At 35.8% G+C, this 15,536-nt stretch overlaps 4 protein-coding genes across 6 annotated transcripts; 3 read left to right on the top strand and 1 right to left on the bottom strand.

Annotated features, from left to right (window-relative positions):
• The first annotated feature begins 755 nt into the window (after positions 1-755).
• Positions 756-4,030, top strand: LOC103864777 (OTU domain-containing protein 5-B). 3 transcript variants are annotated; one of them, XM_009142548.3, is made up of 8 exons: positions 756-1,080; positions 1,364-2,215; positions 2,747-2,824; positions 2,902-2,980; positions 3,074-3,219; positions 3,300-3,365; positions 3,451-3,610; positions 3,695-4,030. In XM_009142548.3, exons 2-8 carry the CDS (start codon positions 1,502-1,504, stop codon positions 3,904-3,906), a joined length of 1,455 nt encoding a protein of 484 aa, XP_009140796.1. In that variant the 5' UTR covers positions 756-1,080; positions 1,364-1,501; the 3' UTR covers positions 3,907-4,030. The 3 variants fall into 3 exon arrangements, with proteins under 3 accessions (XP_009140796.1, XP_009140795.1, XP_009140797.1); XM_009142547.3 differs by having other exon boundaries at positions 764-1,080; positions 1,354-2,215; XM_009142549.3 differs by having other exon boundaries at positions 825-1,080; positions 1,354-2,215; positions 3,698-4,030.
• Positions 4,031-8,787: 4,757 nt separating this feature from the next.
• LOC103864776 (F-box protein At2g27310) lies at positions 8,788-10,638 on the top strand. Its single transcript, XM_009142546.3, has one exon. The coding sequence runs from the start codon at positions 9,517-9,519 to the stop codon at positions 10,540-10,542; it is 1,026 nt and encodes a 341-aa protein (XP_009140794.1). The 5' UTR covers positions 8,788-9,516; the 3' UTR covers positions 10,543-10,638.
• A 738-nt stretch (positions 10,639-11,376) lies between these two features.
• LOC103864775 lies at positions 11,377-12,460 on the top strand. Its single transcript, XM_009142543.3, has 3 exons — positions 11,377-11,814; positions 11,890-12,087; positions 12,158-12,460. Exons 1-3 carry the CDS (start codon positions 11,587-11,589, stop codon positions 12,323-12,325), a joined length of 594 nt encoding a protein of 197 aa, XP_009140791.1. The 5' UTR covers positions 11,377-11,586; the 3' UTR covers positions 12,326-12,460.
• A 1,318-nt stretch (positions 12,461-13,778) lies between these two features.
• LOC103864774 (putative F-box/kelch-repeat protein At4g35120) lies at positions 13,779-15,419 on the bottom strand. Its single transcript, XM_009142541.3, has 2 exons — positions 14,804-15,419; positions 13,779-14,722 (listed from the first exon to the last, which is right to left on the bottom strand). The coding sequence occupies exons 1-2, from the start codon at positions 15,113-15,115 to the stop codon at positions 14,000-14,002; spliced, it is 1,035 nt and encodes a 344-aa protein (XP_009140789.1). The 5' UTR covers positions 15,116-15,419; the 3' UTR covers positions 13,779-13,999.
• Between the last annotated feature and the right edge of the window lie 117 nt (positions 15,420-15,536).

Raw genomic sequence — 15,536 nt, 5'->3', positions numbered from 1 at the left:
TTGTTTTAAAATACGTGTTATTCTACGTTTCCAATGAAAGTTTTCATATTAAATCATTTTTTTTTACTTTTTTAAGTGATCAATAGATGTTTAGTTAAATAATTTTTCTTTAAATAATTGTATAATAAATAAAGATAAATTAATATATTTTGTTAGTTTTTTTTTAACGCTGATTTATTATGATCTTACCATTATGATATAGGAAATATTACATAGACGATTCGACAACCGATAATACTACATGCCTTATGAAGACCTACGCCTAACTGCATCACCTGAGCCGTCCTATGAAGATCCACGCCTGGCCAGATTTACTTGTACCATGTTGAAGATCCCTTGCAAGTCTTTCCTCTGTAGTCTGCATAATTGTTTAATAAACCGCTCTATCCAGGATTTGAAACCTGGATTTCTTGTAATCTGCAATAAATTGCATAGTCTGGGATTTGAACCCCAGACCTGGGTGTAGAAACCTTTAAACCTTAACCAATAGGATACGGTGCTTCTACTATTTTGTTAGTTTTTTAATATGAGTGAAATGTATCTAAGTGACACATGTTATGAAACTGGAATGAGTAGCAATTAAGTTCTGAAGAAAACCAATTTCTTAATAGGAAAACCGGATTATAAGTCCAACCGTTTTGTGTTCAGTGTTGTGTTAAGCACTATGTCGGAATCCGACGTTGGATCTGGTTTCAATCTAACCAACACTGTCCAGACGACAAGTCTAACCCTAACAAGTTCGTCTAAACAGTTAAACCAAGTTTGTCGAACCAATGTCGGATTGGACAAGTGGCAAAGCTACCTTTGCTTGCGAGATATATCTCTCGCACGAAAAGATGTAGACACGTGTCCACCTCACCAATCCGGTCGTCTCTCCCCAGACCCGAACACTCCGGTTGAAAAAAAAAAACCTTTTCTCTTTCCCAAAAATTAACCAAATTTTTTCCTTATCATCATCATCTATCTTTCTTCTTCTTCGCGAAACCCTAATCTCCGATTTCGCTCCAATTCGTTCGAATCCTTCGTACTACTCTCTTCCGTCCGATCTCGAATCTGTACTCTCAGCTTCTGAAATCTCCGGTGAGCTTCCTCCTCTGACAAGTCAACTCTAGGGTTTCGATTTACCCCCTTTTATCATCGTTTTGATTTCGCCCGTTCCCTTTGATTGATTTCTATATAAAAGTTGATTAACTACTGGAACTTGTGTCAGTTTTGGTATTGAGAAAGTTGATTACTTTACAACCAGATTGGATCTTGTTTAAGTGTTTTGAGCTTGTAAAGGTGTTATCTTTGAGCTAGTGATGAAAGTGTTGTTGGGATTGTCTAAAGTTGGGGAATATTGATGAATGCTAGGGGAATGCAGATAAGGTTTTGGTGCCAAGGCTGGAAGGAATCCCACTCTCAAGGGATTGTCATCGTTGCCCCTAAAGCAAGAGCCAGGGATAAACCTTGGCATCTTCTTCATCACCTCTAATCTTTTCTTTCTTTGTATTTCGAAAAAATGGCTCGTATTTTGGTTCAACGAGGAAGTTCTTCCAACGCAAGCCGCTCTACTTCTTCCTCAGGATCTGAGCCACCACAGGCAAGCAGTAATAATGCTCAGGTTCCACCAGCGACTATTGATGAAGAAACTACTACGGATGGAAAGCAAGAAGAGGTTAATGTTGTTGAACAAGCGGAGTGCTCTGATGCTAAGGATGCATCACTTCCCCCCAGTGATGAGCCTGTGGATAGAGAAGATGATGTTGTTGTTGTTGAAAGTGATTCTCCAGTTAGTGGTGGAGATGGCCCTGATTCACCGCCCTTACCCGTTCCTCCACCGAAGCCTTCTTCGAATGATAATAGGAGATCGGTCTTGGGAAGTTTCGGTGCTTTACGAATTGGAGCAACACAAAGAGGAGCTGGACCTCGCTCTCTTGTTTCCACTAGGAGTTTGCCAAGTGGATCACACCCTTCTTCTCCAAGGTCTCAGAGTGAGAACGAAGGCTATAACAGTTCCGATGAGCATATGCCATGCTTTGTACCCTCTCATGCTGGCTCTAGCTCTGGCTCGGAAAGGGAGCATCAGTTTGAAACCGAGATTAGACAATCGAAAGGCTTCGAGATCAGGCGTATGGTGGAAGATGGAAACTGTCTCTTCAGGGCTGTGGCAGATCAAGTATATGGAGACTCAGAGTCACACGACATGACTAGACAACTGTGCATGGATTACATGGTAATTTTTCTAATCGTTTGTCGCTCGTGCTAGGTGGTTTTGACTTTAGCTTTCATTAGATGAGCCAAAACTGAACCTAGACTGTACCTTACTACCGTACATATAGGCTATTCACCTTGTTTATTTGAATGTACTGCATTCTTAGTTTCTGGCATTTCCTTCCTCTTATCAAGAAAGGAAAGCTTTTAAGTAAAATAAAGCATTAGGTTATAAGTAAACTTGAATGAAACTTTAAGTAAGAGAGTTAAGTTACTCCGAGTAACAACATTGCATATGGATAAAATGTGTGATTTATAACCAGCACACTGCATTAGATTTGACAATCTGATTTGCTTTTGAGAACAGTATGTTGGGAAAGATATCTTGAACCAACAATATATGAAGCAAGTTTGCTACTTATAGATAGACTACTTACCGTGTTATACTACTTTTAAAACTACGATGTACTTTTGTCTTGAGGGAGCACAGAAGTAGTGTTTTTAGTTATAATGGTAACAAGTGGCAGAACTTACTCACGATGGGATGGTTTAGGAACACGAGAGGGATCACTTTTCTCAGTTCATAACCGAAGGCTTTACCTCTTACTTGAAGAGGAAAAGAAGAAATAAGGTGCCTTCCTCTTATTCATGTCTTGGCTTTGTTAAATTTCTTTTGTTTTTACCTCTTTTTACATAATGGTAATATAGGTCTATGGAAACAACGTGGAGATCCAAGCTTTAGCAGAAATGTATAATAGGCCTATCCACATCTACTCATATAGCACAGGTGCAACTTAGATTGACAGTGAAAACAAAAAGTTGTTCATGTTCGATAGTGTAACAAGAAATTTATGAAAATGTAATGTTTTGTTTCCTATAGAGCCGATCAACATATTTCAAGGGAGCTACAACACGGATACACCTCCGATAAGGCTGAGTTACCACCATGGGAACCATTACAATTCTTTGGTGGATCCACATCGATTGACCGTTGGTGCAGGTCTCGGATTTGGTAGCCTCAGTGGGGTAAGTTTAGTTTGGTAATTCAAACTAGAAAAGTAGCGTCTATTTGTTATTCCTCATCAGATTTCTTGTTTTGAATCCAGAGACACGTGGACAGAGAGCAGGTGAAAGCTGCTATTAAGGCTCAGCAAGAACATCAGATTGATAATGCAAGTAACCCATATTATATGATACAAGTCACTGATCTGTCTTGAGTGTATTGGCTTACTTATACGGTATTTGACTATGTTACAGGCGCTGTTAGCAGAAGGGAGATATTACTCTGATCTTGAGCTTACGGAAAAGGAAATTGAACGGTCGGTAATGGAAGCTTCTCGTGCTGAGTATCTTATGGAATGGTCCAAGCCACGTATTGGTCCCAATTCTAATGCTGAGACGTCCTCTTCTGGAGCTAGTGAGTATTATTATTATTTCTTTTGAATCCTTCTCACCTTGAGAAGAACAAGCATATTGAGACGAAAATGAAATTTCTTGAAAGCAGGAACTGACTGGAAACAAAAGGAGGCAGTAAAAGAGAAGACGGTGGTGAGCAGCAGTGTAGAGATGGTTTTGTCGATGGGATTTAGCTATACGCAGGCCATGGAAGCTTATAGCATTTTCGGGGATGACGTTGACTCTATTGTCTGCTATGTACTGGAGACGAGCTGTGGGAGCAGCAACAACCGACGCAAAGGCAAAGCCATGGAGTAGATAAATATGTAACATTGAGTTGTTTTGTTATATATACTATGAACCAACGATTGCTATTGCTATCAATGTTTGGGCGATTATTACCCTTTTATCAAAATAATGAATAAACTTCTGCATCATGACATGTTATGGTTAATGTATGGGGAGTCTGTCAACCGAATACAAGAGTAAAATAAATCACTTAGATTCGGCTATGTACTTGTCTAAAAATCTCCAAAAAAAATTCGGTGGGAAGATCTCATTGAAATCTTTATTAAAATACTCCCAAAATCTCACGGCCCTGCAGCGCTTTCAGCTTGAGCAACCTGATTGGAGTATGATCGCTACTCATTAGTGATGTTGGTGTTATCAGTAGACATATGTTAATTTACAGATTTACATGAGTTTATATACACAAAACTGTTACAAGAAATGAGGGATCTTGTCCTCGAATACAGGAACGTAATGTAAACATTCTTGACTGACTAACACGCATCAAGGCCATAGCCTTCTCTTTGTCAAATACTTCATGGATAAAGTCAATAAACTTTCCATTTAGCCCACAGAGTGTCATGTTCCATTGTCTAACTGGTTCATGTATTGTCTTTAAACCCTTGATGTTGAGGTTCATCCAAGTCGGCACCAATGTGTTACATACACGGCAATGAACTAGGGTATTACAAAGGGAGTTAGTGGAAATATATTATGTATCCTTAATCAGTGAAATTCATAAATCAATCATTGATCCTTAATACTTTAGATATACGATACTTCTCTTTCTGAAATTGCCGTCTCATGATTATTAATACAAAATCAGTGAAGTCCAAATCATTGACCAAAGTGATACATAGTTAAAATCCATAAACAACAATAGTTTGTCTTAACCTTATGACATGAGGTTCGATTTTTCTTTGACTCGGTCGTCCTTAGTCATATATGCGAAGTAGAGAAAAAGGCTCTTGTCACAGCAATCTAAGGATGTGTCATATGTATTTGACTGTTTAATGTTTTGCGGTATTGCCTGTTATCCAGTTTAATCTTGAACCATAGATTAAGCCGGCCGTCAGATTAATCGTTTGAAAAAGTTGTGGATTGTGAAGTAAATGATCAATGTATATATTGTTTATTGTTTAAATAATTTAAAAGACAACTAATGTGTATATACATTATTTAATTAAATTTTATAGATCAAGGTGAATGTTCATTTAACTGATCAACGAAGGTTGTTTTCTTGTCTTAGTCATTAGTTATTCTGTAATACAGGTGGATGATTGTTTCGAAATAAGATTTCTTGTAGATCATATTAATGAAATCTGAATTAGTGCAATTCCGTCTAACCTTAAAATATTACTTTTGGTTCGGTCTGTAGTCCAACGTCATTTATAATTACGATAAGGCCTACCTTATCCTTATCCTAATCATGAAATTATAATCCGTCTTTTAATCATTCTTTAGTTATCTTTTATTTTCATGTCTCAGACCAAACAAAACAAAACAAAAAGATAATCTGTCCTTTGTGGAGGGAGATATCTTCAATGTCGATGAAACATTAGAGTTGGTAGTCTTTGGGTTTGATTGAATGAAAACACATATAATGACAGACATCGATGGCTAATGTGTTTTATATATGTATTTTTTGGCTCTTTTTGTAATATTCTATATTAAATATTAATTATTTGATTCTATCTACACTTTCAAATAGCGGAAACATTTAAAAAAATAATTAATTTGATAATACAAAAGTATCTGTAGACTGATTTGGGTTTTAGTTTTAGTTTTTTTTTTGTTTTATAATAAACACATCTAGCTTGTTTGAACTATAATAATTGATGGATTTTAAAAACATAATATACTCATTTTCGGATTTTTATAACTTATTGTAATACTCAGTTGTTAGAATTTAATAAAACAGTTAACATATAGTAGTGACTTAACCTATTCAATAATGTAATTATTATTTTTATTGACCGTTCAAATTATTTTTGTAAAGTAAATTAAAATAATTTGTTTAACCTAAATTGCGGCCACAAAAATAGCTGTCTAAAATTTATAACTTTAATATGTGTTAAAAAATTTATTTATATATATATATGGTTATGTGTTATCTATTTTTTATAGAAAATTTTAAATATTTTTGGTTAAAAGTTTAAGTTTTGATGTAAATTATTTTATTACTTTTGTATTTATAGTTAATATGAAAATTATATATCAGACGTTACTTATTTTTTATAAAAATTGTTTTAGTTTAATTGAAGGAAATATTTTATTTATGAGCATGTATATATAATTTTAATATGAATATACTTAGTTTGATTTTATAATCTAGGAAAATAGTTCGCGTATTAGTTTATGTAATTATATTTATCATTTAGCTTGATAATATATCTTTTATCTATATGTAATATACAATAATATTAGCATATTTTCCTTTTTCTTTTAAAATAATAATAATATAATAATAATTTATAAAATAGTGGTGAAACATTTTATAAGATTTTGTTAGAAAAAATATATGTTTATTATTAAATTAAAAATGCAAACATATAATGAATTATGGAAACTTTTGAATTAATTAATTAGAAATTGATTTACCAATATTACATAGGGCAATTGTCAATAATAGCACCTTTTGAAGTTTATGTCTCAAAAATAGCACTAGAAGGAAAAAGTCACAAAAATGATATTCATTAAAGGGTAAAATATCCCTAATACCCTTGGTTTAAAATTAAATAAACAAACAAAAAAAAATAAAAATAATAAAATAAAAAAAAAAAAATTTTATAGTTTCAGATTATGAGTTTTCAGATTCGAAATTTTATAATTTTTTTTTTGAAAATCTTTTTTTCGAAATTTTTTTTTATTTTTTTTTTGAAAATTTTCTTTTTATAATTTAAAAATACTTTTTGAAACTGTTTTTAAAATTTTTATTTTTTATTTTAGTATTTATTTTTTATAAAATTTTAAACTCTAATTCCAAAACCCCACCCCTTAACTCTAAACCCTAAGGTTTGGATTAATTAACTTAAGGGATATAAGTGTATATTTACCTCTTTAATGAAACTTATTTTTGTGACTTTGAGCCTTGAGTGCTACTTTGGGAACAAAAACTTGGTTTGGTGCTATCTTAGTCTTTTTCTCTATTACATATAAGTAATGTATAAAATTCTAAAAAAAATTAGTGGTACAAAATGACACAATCCATAATGTACCACGTAAATATAGTGTTATTTCATATAATAATTCTTTTCAATAAAATTGATTACTAACACGAAAATAGTAATTCACTCACTAATCACAGTAAATCTTGATTACGTTACGATGCGTAACTAGGCCTATGCGTAACTATCATGACAACGACGTATTTTATAAGATAAAAACAAACATATTATAGTATATATCTGGTATTTTTATATAAATATTTTAAAGAGAAAACTTCTTCAGTTTTTAACTGCTTGTTATTAAAAAATTCTGAAAAAATAAAAATATAAAAATTTGTCTTATTTTACTATAATACCTACCCCGTAACTACTATAAATTTAGAGACAATGTGTGGAATATCCCCAATTAAGGTCCAAATTTGCTGAATGCCCTTAATTATAGATAACTCAAAAAGGAGTAACTTTTTGACACTGTGCGGACGAAAATGCCCTTATGCTTTGTCGAAAACAAGTAACTCTAGATCTATCAGCTAAATATTTACATAGCAGGTAACAATTTACATACCAACTAACATATCCGCTAATAATTTCAGTATCATCTAACAATCTATGTATCAAACAAATGTATCAACTAACAAATCATATAGCAGTTAATGAAACTATTAACAATTAATTAGTTATCTATTAAATAGCTTCAAATCTATTTGTAACAGCTAACACTTCATGTATCGATTAAGAATCCATTAAAATCTAAATAATAGCAGGTAAGTACCTACTAACGTATATATTATCTAAAAGTTGATTGTGATTCGAAATTGGAAATATTAGAACTGGGGTGAGAAAATAAGATTAGCATTATGGGTGTCAAAAGAATCAGAATAAAAAAATAAAGATTTGTGTTGAATTAGAAGATGATTTGAATAATTTGTACGAGAGATAAAGAGATTAGAACACATAAAAGGGAAAAGAGAGAGAGATAGAGATAAGGGTATTATAGTCACTAAAAATATTAAAAAAAAACAAGGTTATATGGCAAATTACATGGATTTCTGGGTGCATCTACGCCAATTACTCATAAATTTATGTGCTAGTTATTCTTTTTTTTTTTCACTGATATTTTATTAAAAGGAAAAGGCCCAAATAAGCCCAATCCAAAACATAACAAAAGACAACAGGCCCATCAAATAGGCAATACTGTACTAAACCGCTCAGGGCCTAAAGCCCAAAACGAAAAACCGGAAGAGGAAGGAGTTGACAACTTGCCCACCGCGTGTACGAACGCCCAGCATTCTGTGACACGTGTCAAGGCGAGAATCAACCATCTTCCACCGGCGCTGCAAAGGAGAGGCGACGGACTTCCGCCGACAGCGGAACTGAAGCCGATGAAGAAAGATGCTCAGACAGAGCCTTCTTCACGGTTAGTCGAATCGCTTCCGGACCAGACCTTTCCAAATGATTCAATCGTCTTCTATCATCCCTCAACCATCGATGAGGCCAAGGAAAGAGAGTCGATTGGGAGGAGGAAGAACAGAGACGCCAGTCAAACTGAACCGGGATAACCCCGATGAAAAGCCGCCGTCAGCACCAACGAGGCGTGACGCGGAACCAAAAACCGGCGACATGGAGCTAAGGGATACACCGCATCCCAGAGTCAAAAGCCGGCTGCTCTCCGCCGGAGAAGAACGCGAGAACGCCGGAGACGAAAGCCGGTCGGATGAACCGTAGCCGGAAAACAAAAGGATATCTCTCTCTCACTCTCGAACAAATCTAACCTCTCTGAAAGATAAGAGATTGATAAGAGAGGAAGAAATCGAGAGAGAAAATCTCTCTCTAGGAGAGGAGAGAGAGTTTCATGTGCTAGTTATTCTACTATAACCAGTATAATTTTAATACAGGACATTAGTACCACCACCAATAAGCATACAACAAAACTAATGCACTCTAATACAATCATATTGCGAAAATGTCTTCTTTTTTTCCAAGAAAGAGCCACTAATTAAGACCACCGGTTCTGACTTCTGAGTGGCCATAAAAAAAGTTATTTGTTCTAAAAAAAAAAGCTTTTAACTGACCATAAGAACAAAAAAATGTCCTCCTGGTTTTCAAAATCCGAGCAACCAAAAAGCTTGAAATGTCAACTCAATGATAAAAATAACGTGGAAAATATGAAATTCGTTGCAGAGATTACGTGATCTGTCTAATAAAGATAAGTTTTGAAAAGATTTGTCATAAATAGAGCGTGTATATACATTTATTTATCTTCGGAAACATGGATAAAATAGGAATAATAAATCATGCATCTTGAAATAGAATAGTCTAAAAGAGCGACGGTTGACTGAACCATCGCTTCCTTTGATCATTCTCTTTATATCTTTACTTCATTCATTATATATCTGTATGATTTCATAATCATCTTGTTACACATTCTCTTTTCACATAAAAAAAAAAAAAAACAATTTCCTCTCATTTCTAAATGGCACACGTCGATTATAGCACCGGTGATTCCTTCTCAACGCTTCATCCTGACATCATCCAAACCCAAATCTTGACCCGACTCGACGGTCCGACGCTTTCCTCCACCGCATCAACATCCTCTTATCTCCAAACCCTCTGCAGGGAACAGAAGCTCTGGCAAGAACTCTCAGCCGCCACGTGGCCTTCTATAAACGATCCACGTGTTGTTAAAGCCATCTCCTCCTTCCCTTCCGGGTACCGCTCCTTCTTCGCTGACTCGTACCCGTTCAGTGAACACACGTGGCCTTCCGAAAAAGACGATCCACCGACCACTGGATTAATCTCAGCCGTTGACCTGTATTACCGAGGAGAGCTAATCTACTCTAAGGTCCAAGAGATGGAAACAGAGAGTGGCAAAGGAAGTTGGTTCTTGTCGGCTCCGTTTCGGGTCGATATGCTCGACCCAAAAGAGTCGGTTAGCACCCGGATTCGATATCCGGGTGGGGATTACGAAGCGTGGGTGACAGATATGGAAGCGAGCATGAAGCTCAACTGGATAGTGATCGATCCGGTAAAGAAACGTGCGGTGAATATATCGAGTAGGGACGCAGTTTCGGCGAAGCGGAACTGGTTGACCGGAGATTTAGAGATTAGATTTTCGACGGTGGTGACGGGGAAGAGAGCGGCGGAGGTGGCGGCGGTTGTGTCGTGTGGATCGGCGGAGACGTGGAAAGAGGTGGACGAGGAAGTGGGAGGAGAAGTGCACGTGAGGGAGGTGAGGTTGGGAGTAGAGGACATAGAAGGAAAGTGTTTGAAAGGGAGGGAGAGTGTGGTAATATTACAAGGGTTGTTGGAAGGGAAGAGAAGTCGTAAAGATGGATGTGGTGAGGGGAGAAGAGGTAAAGGAAGGTATGAGGAATACGTGGAGATGAAGACAGAGTGGAGAAAGAAAAAAGAGAGGAGAGAAAAATTTCAAGACACTATTTGTATGATTTTTGGGTTTTCTTTGTTTGTGCTTTTGTGGAGTTTTATTTTGTTAAGATAAATATGCTAAAAAGATGAAACACAGCATAATACGATACACAAGTTTTTTATTATCAATATTCTTCTCTTTTTTTGTAATGAATGAAATTTACTAATATAGTAATATACAGTGTATTAGAGAAATTCCAACCCAACATATAACTGGCATAAAAATATGATATCTACTGGTTCTTTTCTTATAGTTTAGAGTTTTCAAGTTCTGATAGTTCTTATTTTCACAAAAATAGCACTCAAAAAATAAAATGACCAAAATAGACTTTTTTTTATTTTGAACATTTTAATTTTAATTTTAATTTTTTTTTAATTTGAAATTCTATCCCAAAAATCTCACTCCTTAACTCTAAATCATAAGTATAGATTAGTTAACCCTTAAAAGTGCATATTTAATTTTTAATAGTAAAACTTATTTTTGTTATTCTTTTAAGTCTATTTTTGTGAAAAAAAAACTAAAAAGAACTAACTATGGAATTTCTCCATTTATTTTATATATTTAATAAATAATTAATTAAAATTGTTAATAAGACTATAATTGTTATTAACTTTTTACTGAATATACTTTGTCATCTTAAATAAAATAAAAAGTTATTTAAAAGATTTGCCTTTATATATACTATATAGAAAATGTATTTGAAACAAAAAGTACAGAGAGAGAATGTATATATTTTGGGTTTTGTTTGTGCGATGTACGGTCTGGCGACTTGCCTGCATTCTAGCCGTACGTGTGTTGAGTGTCTGAAAACGAAAACAACCTCATCCGCTTACTTTTTTCCCAGGGACGTGGATATTCGTTTACCTCCTCATTTTTTGTTCTCCTTTACTCCAAGTATTGTAAAGCATCTTCTAAATTCCAGATGATTAAACACTAATTTTAATTAACTTGATAAAGTACAATTTAATATCAAAAAATTAACTTTGTTTAAATTAAATAATTAGATAAAAAGGTTTATAACTACGGTAAGATTTGTGTGTACAAGAAGAACAAAGAATAAAAGAGGTAAAGGAAACGATTGACTTCGTTTTTTGGTGGCTGAAAACAAATTAAACTATGGCGATGATTCTGCAAGTCCCTTCGTCGGCTCCGTCTTCCTTGTGGAACACCAGAAACACTAAAACTCGATTCTTCTTCCTCTCTTCAATCCAAACTTCGTCGGAGTCCAATACGAATAAGTTCAGATGCAGAGCCGTCCGAGAGAAAGCCGAGGAGAAGAACACTTCCCCGCCGTCTCCGGAGGAAGTTACCAAGAAATATGGACTCGAAGTTGGTCTATGGAAGGTGACTTTCTTATCTTCAATCTTTTGCTTTCCTCTTCTTGAATCATATATTTACAATTTTGAATGAACAATACAGATATTGACCTCAAAGGATGAAGAAAGTGATGGAGAGACGAAGAAGAAGAAGAAGTCAAAGACAGATGAAGCTAAGGAGTTGCTTGCAAAGTACGGTGGTGCTTACCTAGCAACATCCATCACCCTTTCCCTCATTTCCTTCTCGCTCTGCTACGCTCTCGTCACTTCCGGTGTTGATGTTCAAGCTCTCCTTCTCAAGGTTCTCCTTTATCTTTATGTGTTTCTTGTTCTTGAATTTGAGTAATAATAGCTGTTGTTTTGTTTCAAAGGTTGGGATCTCGACGAATGAGACGGGAGAGAAAGTGGGAGCCTTTGCGTTGGCTTACGCAGCGCATAAAGCTGCTTCTCCCATAAGGTTTCCTCCCACGGTGGCTTTGACTCCTATTGTCGCTAATTGGATTGGGAAGAAAGTTGACAAGGAGAAGGATGATGAATAGTCTTTTTCCTTTTGTTTATTTTGGAGGTACTAAAATGTACATGTTATATATACATATTACTGGATAATAATTAATTCTGTCTACAAAGAGTTTTTAACATCTCGTGAGTATGAATCAGAGAGTGGTAGAATCCAAGTTGCGCTACTTCTTTAGACTTGTCCATTTGAGAACTGTTGGGTTGTAGTTTACTGACTTTACTGCTCTCCTACATCTGATAAGAGGCAGTGGTTAGACTAGTAGTCTTCATCCATGTTCATCGTGTATGGTTCGAAGGATCTTTGTGTGTGCTTCTGTTATGTACATGAAAATGGTCACGAAACAACCATCTTCAACATCCACTTTCAATGGATAAACTGTACATGTTGGAAGTTAAAGTGAGAGATGACTCTCGTTGCCTCACTATTTAATACTTCTTTTGCTTGCTCGACTCCGACATGATCTGGCTAATTAGGAAAAACTTTGTTATTTGTTTAGTGTTGTTGCACTTAAAACACTCCAAATAACAAAAGTATTCTGTTATACTAATGTTTCTTCACAAGAACTGTCTTGCTGTTAATGAGAGTTTTTGTTGTGGACTCTCATGAAAACCGTTTAATATCATCCACTTCACATTTCTAAGCCTTAGTATCTTTGTTCTAACATCTGAGAAGCCTCTTTATGCAGTTATGCTACTTGGCAAACAAAGGAGAAAAGATCAGATGTAAAAGTGGATGCAACTACTCTAATAATTGCATGGAGAACAAACGTTACACACAAAAAATATTTATCAATATTGTATAGAACAACACATCACTGCGAACAACAAAACAGAGTTTTTTTATATTAAGAACAAAATAAAGATCGCAACCAAAGCAAAACCTCTCTTAATTGTTAATCTCTCTTATTGCTCTAGTCCCTGTTATAATCGGATGATTCAACAAAACCTTCAGCGATGCCTTCTATTTATACTAGCTTAGGGATTCCTTTTCTTACACGAATAATTTCTAATTCTCCTATTTCCTATGCCTTTTATAGCTAAGCCGACAAAACGAAAAAAAGGAAATAAACAAACTTCATCTTGTATGCAAGACACTTGGAGTTGGGTCATGACTTCATCAATTTAGACCCACTCCTTCTTGGTGGCAATGTCTTTTTTCTTCTCTTTTACATTGCAACTTCCTGATTCGAGTTATATTTGTAGGGAAAGAGCATAAACTAATCTTATCGGATAAAAGGATATGGTCTCCTGTCTCCAGTTTGCCACGTAGAGATAGCTTTCTATGCATATATTCATGGGGGTAACAGCACCAACGATAGTGGTATGATGTGCTTTGCAGTTACTTTAATCAACTCTTTACAGTCATTTGATGATTAGGACATTCTTTGTTCCCCCCAAGATGATTCTTTAGTTGGTACTTATTTCACAACACAGAAGGATCTCTCTTGTTTTTTTCATAATAAGATTAGAGTAGAACACCCACATGATGATTATTTTATCCCTCCCCTCTTCTCTAGACAAGACAAACAATACACAAAGCAGACAGCATAATTGATATCAACCCATTTTAGTTTCCATACTTTGAAGAGATCATATATATTTACATTGGTTTTATTACAAAGGGAATATGATGCAAGATTCCTGTTTTGATGTAAAGACAAAGTCATCTTATTAGAAATATAGCAAACATATGAGTTTCAGACCAAAACCGATAGGCAGCTTGAGAGCATATATGACTTGTGGACTGAATCTAAAAGAAGATCGCATCGTTCGACCTTCCCCCGCATACGAGTTCCCAATGGAGTGGAACGCTCCTCCAAGCTAATCACCGCACACCAAAGACGCTTGCGTTTCCTGCGAGTCTCATTCCATATAATTACCAGTTTCCCACCATGGTTAACTAATTGAATCGTTCTGTAATTATTAGCACGTTTCTTGTACACATCATTCAAACCATCTATTACCTGCTGCTTTCCATTCACATTCCTTGGGTTATACCACGTGTACTTACGGTCATGTTCAGCAAAAATCTCATTTCCTATAACGCACAAAGGTCCTGTTATAGGTCCTAGACCCACAAACCCCGCCTCTTGTACCCATCTTTCTTCTTTCGGCTCATATGCGTAGTTGATGGAGGTGAAAGCGTATAGCCTTCCTCCATAAACTACACCTTTGTGATCATGATCACTAGGAGGCTTAGGCAATGGCTTCCACTTCTGAGTCTTTATGTCGAAAACCTCACCCCAATTTTCCTCTCTTCTTGTGCATCCTCCTGTTACATATATCTTGTCATCTAAAAAATAAGACCTAGCGTGTTTCCTTGCCACCTTCATGTCGGGAGCAGGACGCCACGTACGACTCCGACAATCAAGAACTCTAACGGCTCTGGTCCGCTTCTCCTCGTTGCTTCCTCCTCCTATCTGGTAGATTTCGGAATGGACGGCGACAGAGGTTGAGTTTAACCGGTCAGGTGAATACGACGAGGAAGAGAGTGTTCTTACCGGTACTAAACTTAACTGACCCTGACGGTAGCCGAGATTGAACCATCTGTGATGATGACTGGTGGAGGAGGGAGTTGGTAGCCGTAGGCACACGTAGAGGTGAACGTCTGTGGTACCGATTAGGGATCGAGCAAAGTAGATATCTGGAGAAGATAGAAGAGAGTAGAAGTTTTTGGAGACTAAGCAGAGGGAACGGTAGTGGGATATCGAGATCCGAGCTAAGACGTTCACAATGACATCATCTGGAATTGATGACAACGACGTCTTCCTTTTTTTCGCAGGAGGAGGTGCGGCTATAGGATTATTCGCCATGGGTTTCCTTTGTTATTCACGTATGGACTCTTCTTATATAGCCAGCCGATCACATACATATTCCTTTTCCTGTATAACTTTGTATATTTTCCTTTTTGTCTTTGGGAAAATATTAACCAACCTTTTCCTGAGAAAAAGGAAACTAACGTTTCTTTGGGTCGGTCGATTTTTCTGTTGCTTATGTTTGCTGTTCCAGTACTTATCCCTGTTATTCTTCACTATTTAATACTTCTTTGGCTTTCTCGACTCCGACATGATCTGGCTAATTAGGAAAAACCTTGTTTTTTGTTTAGTGTTGTTGCATTTAAAACACTCCAAATAATAAAAGTATTTTGTTCTACAAGTGTTTCTTCGTAAGAACTGTCTTGCTTTCACGTTGATCTCCACTAAATGGAACCATACTAATAATTATCCTAAATAA

This window comes from Brassica rapa, chromosome A04 (genome assembly GCF_000309985.2).
Source record: "Brassica rapa cultivar Chiifu-401-42 chromosome A04, CAAS_Brap_v3.01, whole genome shotgun sequence".
In the NCBI taxonomy this organism is placed as follows: domain Eukaryota; kingdom Viridiplantae; phylum Streptophyta; class Magnoliopsida; order Brassicales; family Brassicaceae; genus Brassica; species Brassica rapa.
This window is presented reverse-complemented; position numbering and strand designations above follow the sequence as displayed.

What these genes read in the sequence shown, in the direction of transcription:
- LOC103864777 (XM_009142548.3), top strand. Translation starts at nt 1,502, where the DNA reads ATGGCTCGTATTTTGGTTCAACGAGGAAGTTCTTCCAACGCAAGCCGC. An exon ending in AAGAACATCAGATTGATAAT is followed by an intron (nt 3,366 to 3,450) that starts GCAAGTAACCCA and finishes ACTATGTTACAG; the next exon opens with GCGCTGTTAGCAGAAGGGAG. An exon ending in GACGTCCTCTTCTGGAGCTA is followed by an intron (nt 3,611 to 3,694) that starts GTGAGTATTATT and finishes ATTTCTTGAAAG; the next exon opens with CAGGAACTGACTGGAAACAA.
- LOC103864776 (XM_009142546.3), top strand. Translation starts at nt 9,517, where the DNA reads ATGGCACACGTCGATTATAGCACCGGTGATTCCTTCTCAACGCTTCAT.
- LOC103864775 (XM_009142543.3), top strand. Translation starts at nt 11,587, where the DNA reads ATGGCGATGATTCTGCAAGTCCCTTCGTCGGCTCCGTCTTCCTTGTGG. An exon ending in TCGAAGTTGGTCTATGGAAG is followed by an intron (nt 11,815 to 11,889) that starts GTGACTTTCTTA and finishes TGAACAATACAG; the next exon opens with ATATTGACCTCAAAGGATGA. An exon ending in TTCAAGCTCTCCTTCTCAAG is followed by an intron (nt 12,088 to 12,157) that starts GTTCTCCTTTAT and finishes TTTGTTTCAAAG; the next exon opens with GTTGGGATCTCGACGAATGA.
- LOC103864774 (XM_009142541.3), bottom strand. Translation starts at nt 15,115, where the DNA reads ATGGCGAATAATCCTATAGCCGCACCTCCTCCTGCGAAAAAAAGGAAG. An exon ending in GTCAGTTAAGTTTAGTACCG is followed by an intron (nt 14,723 to 14,803) that starts GTAAGAACACTC and finishes GAAATCTACCAG; the next exon opens with ATAGGAGGAGGAAGCAACGA.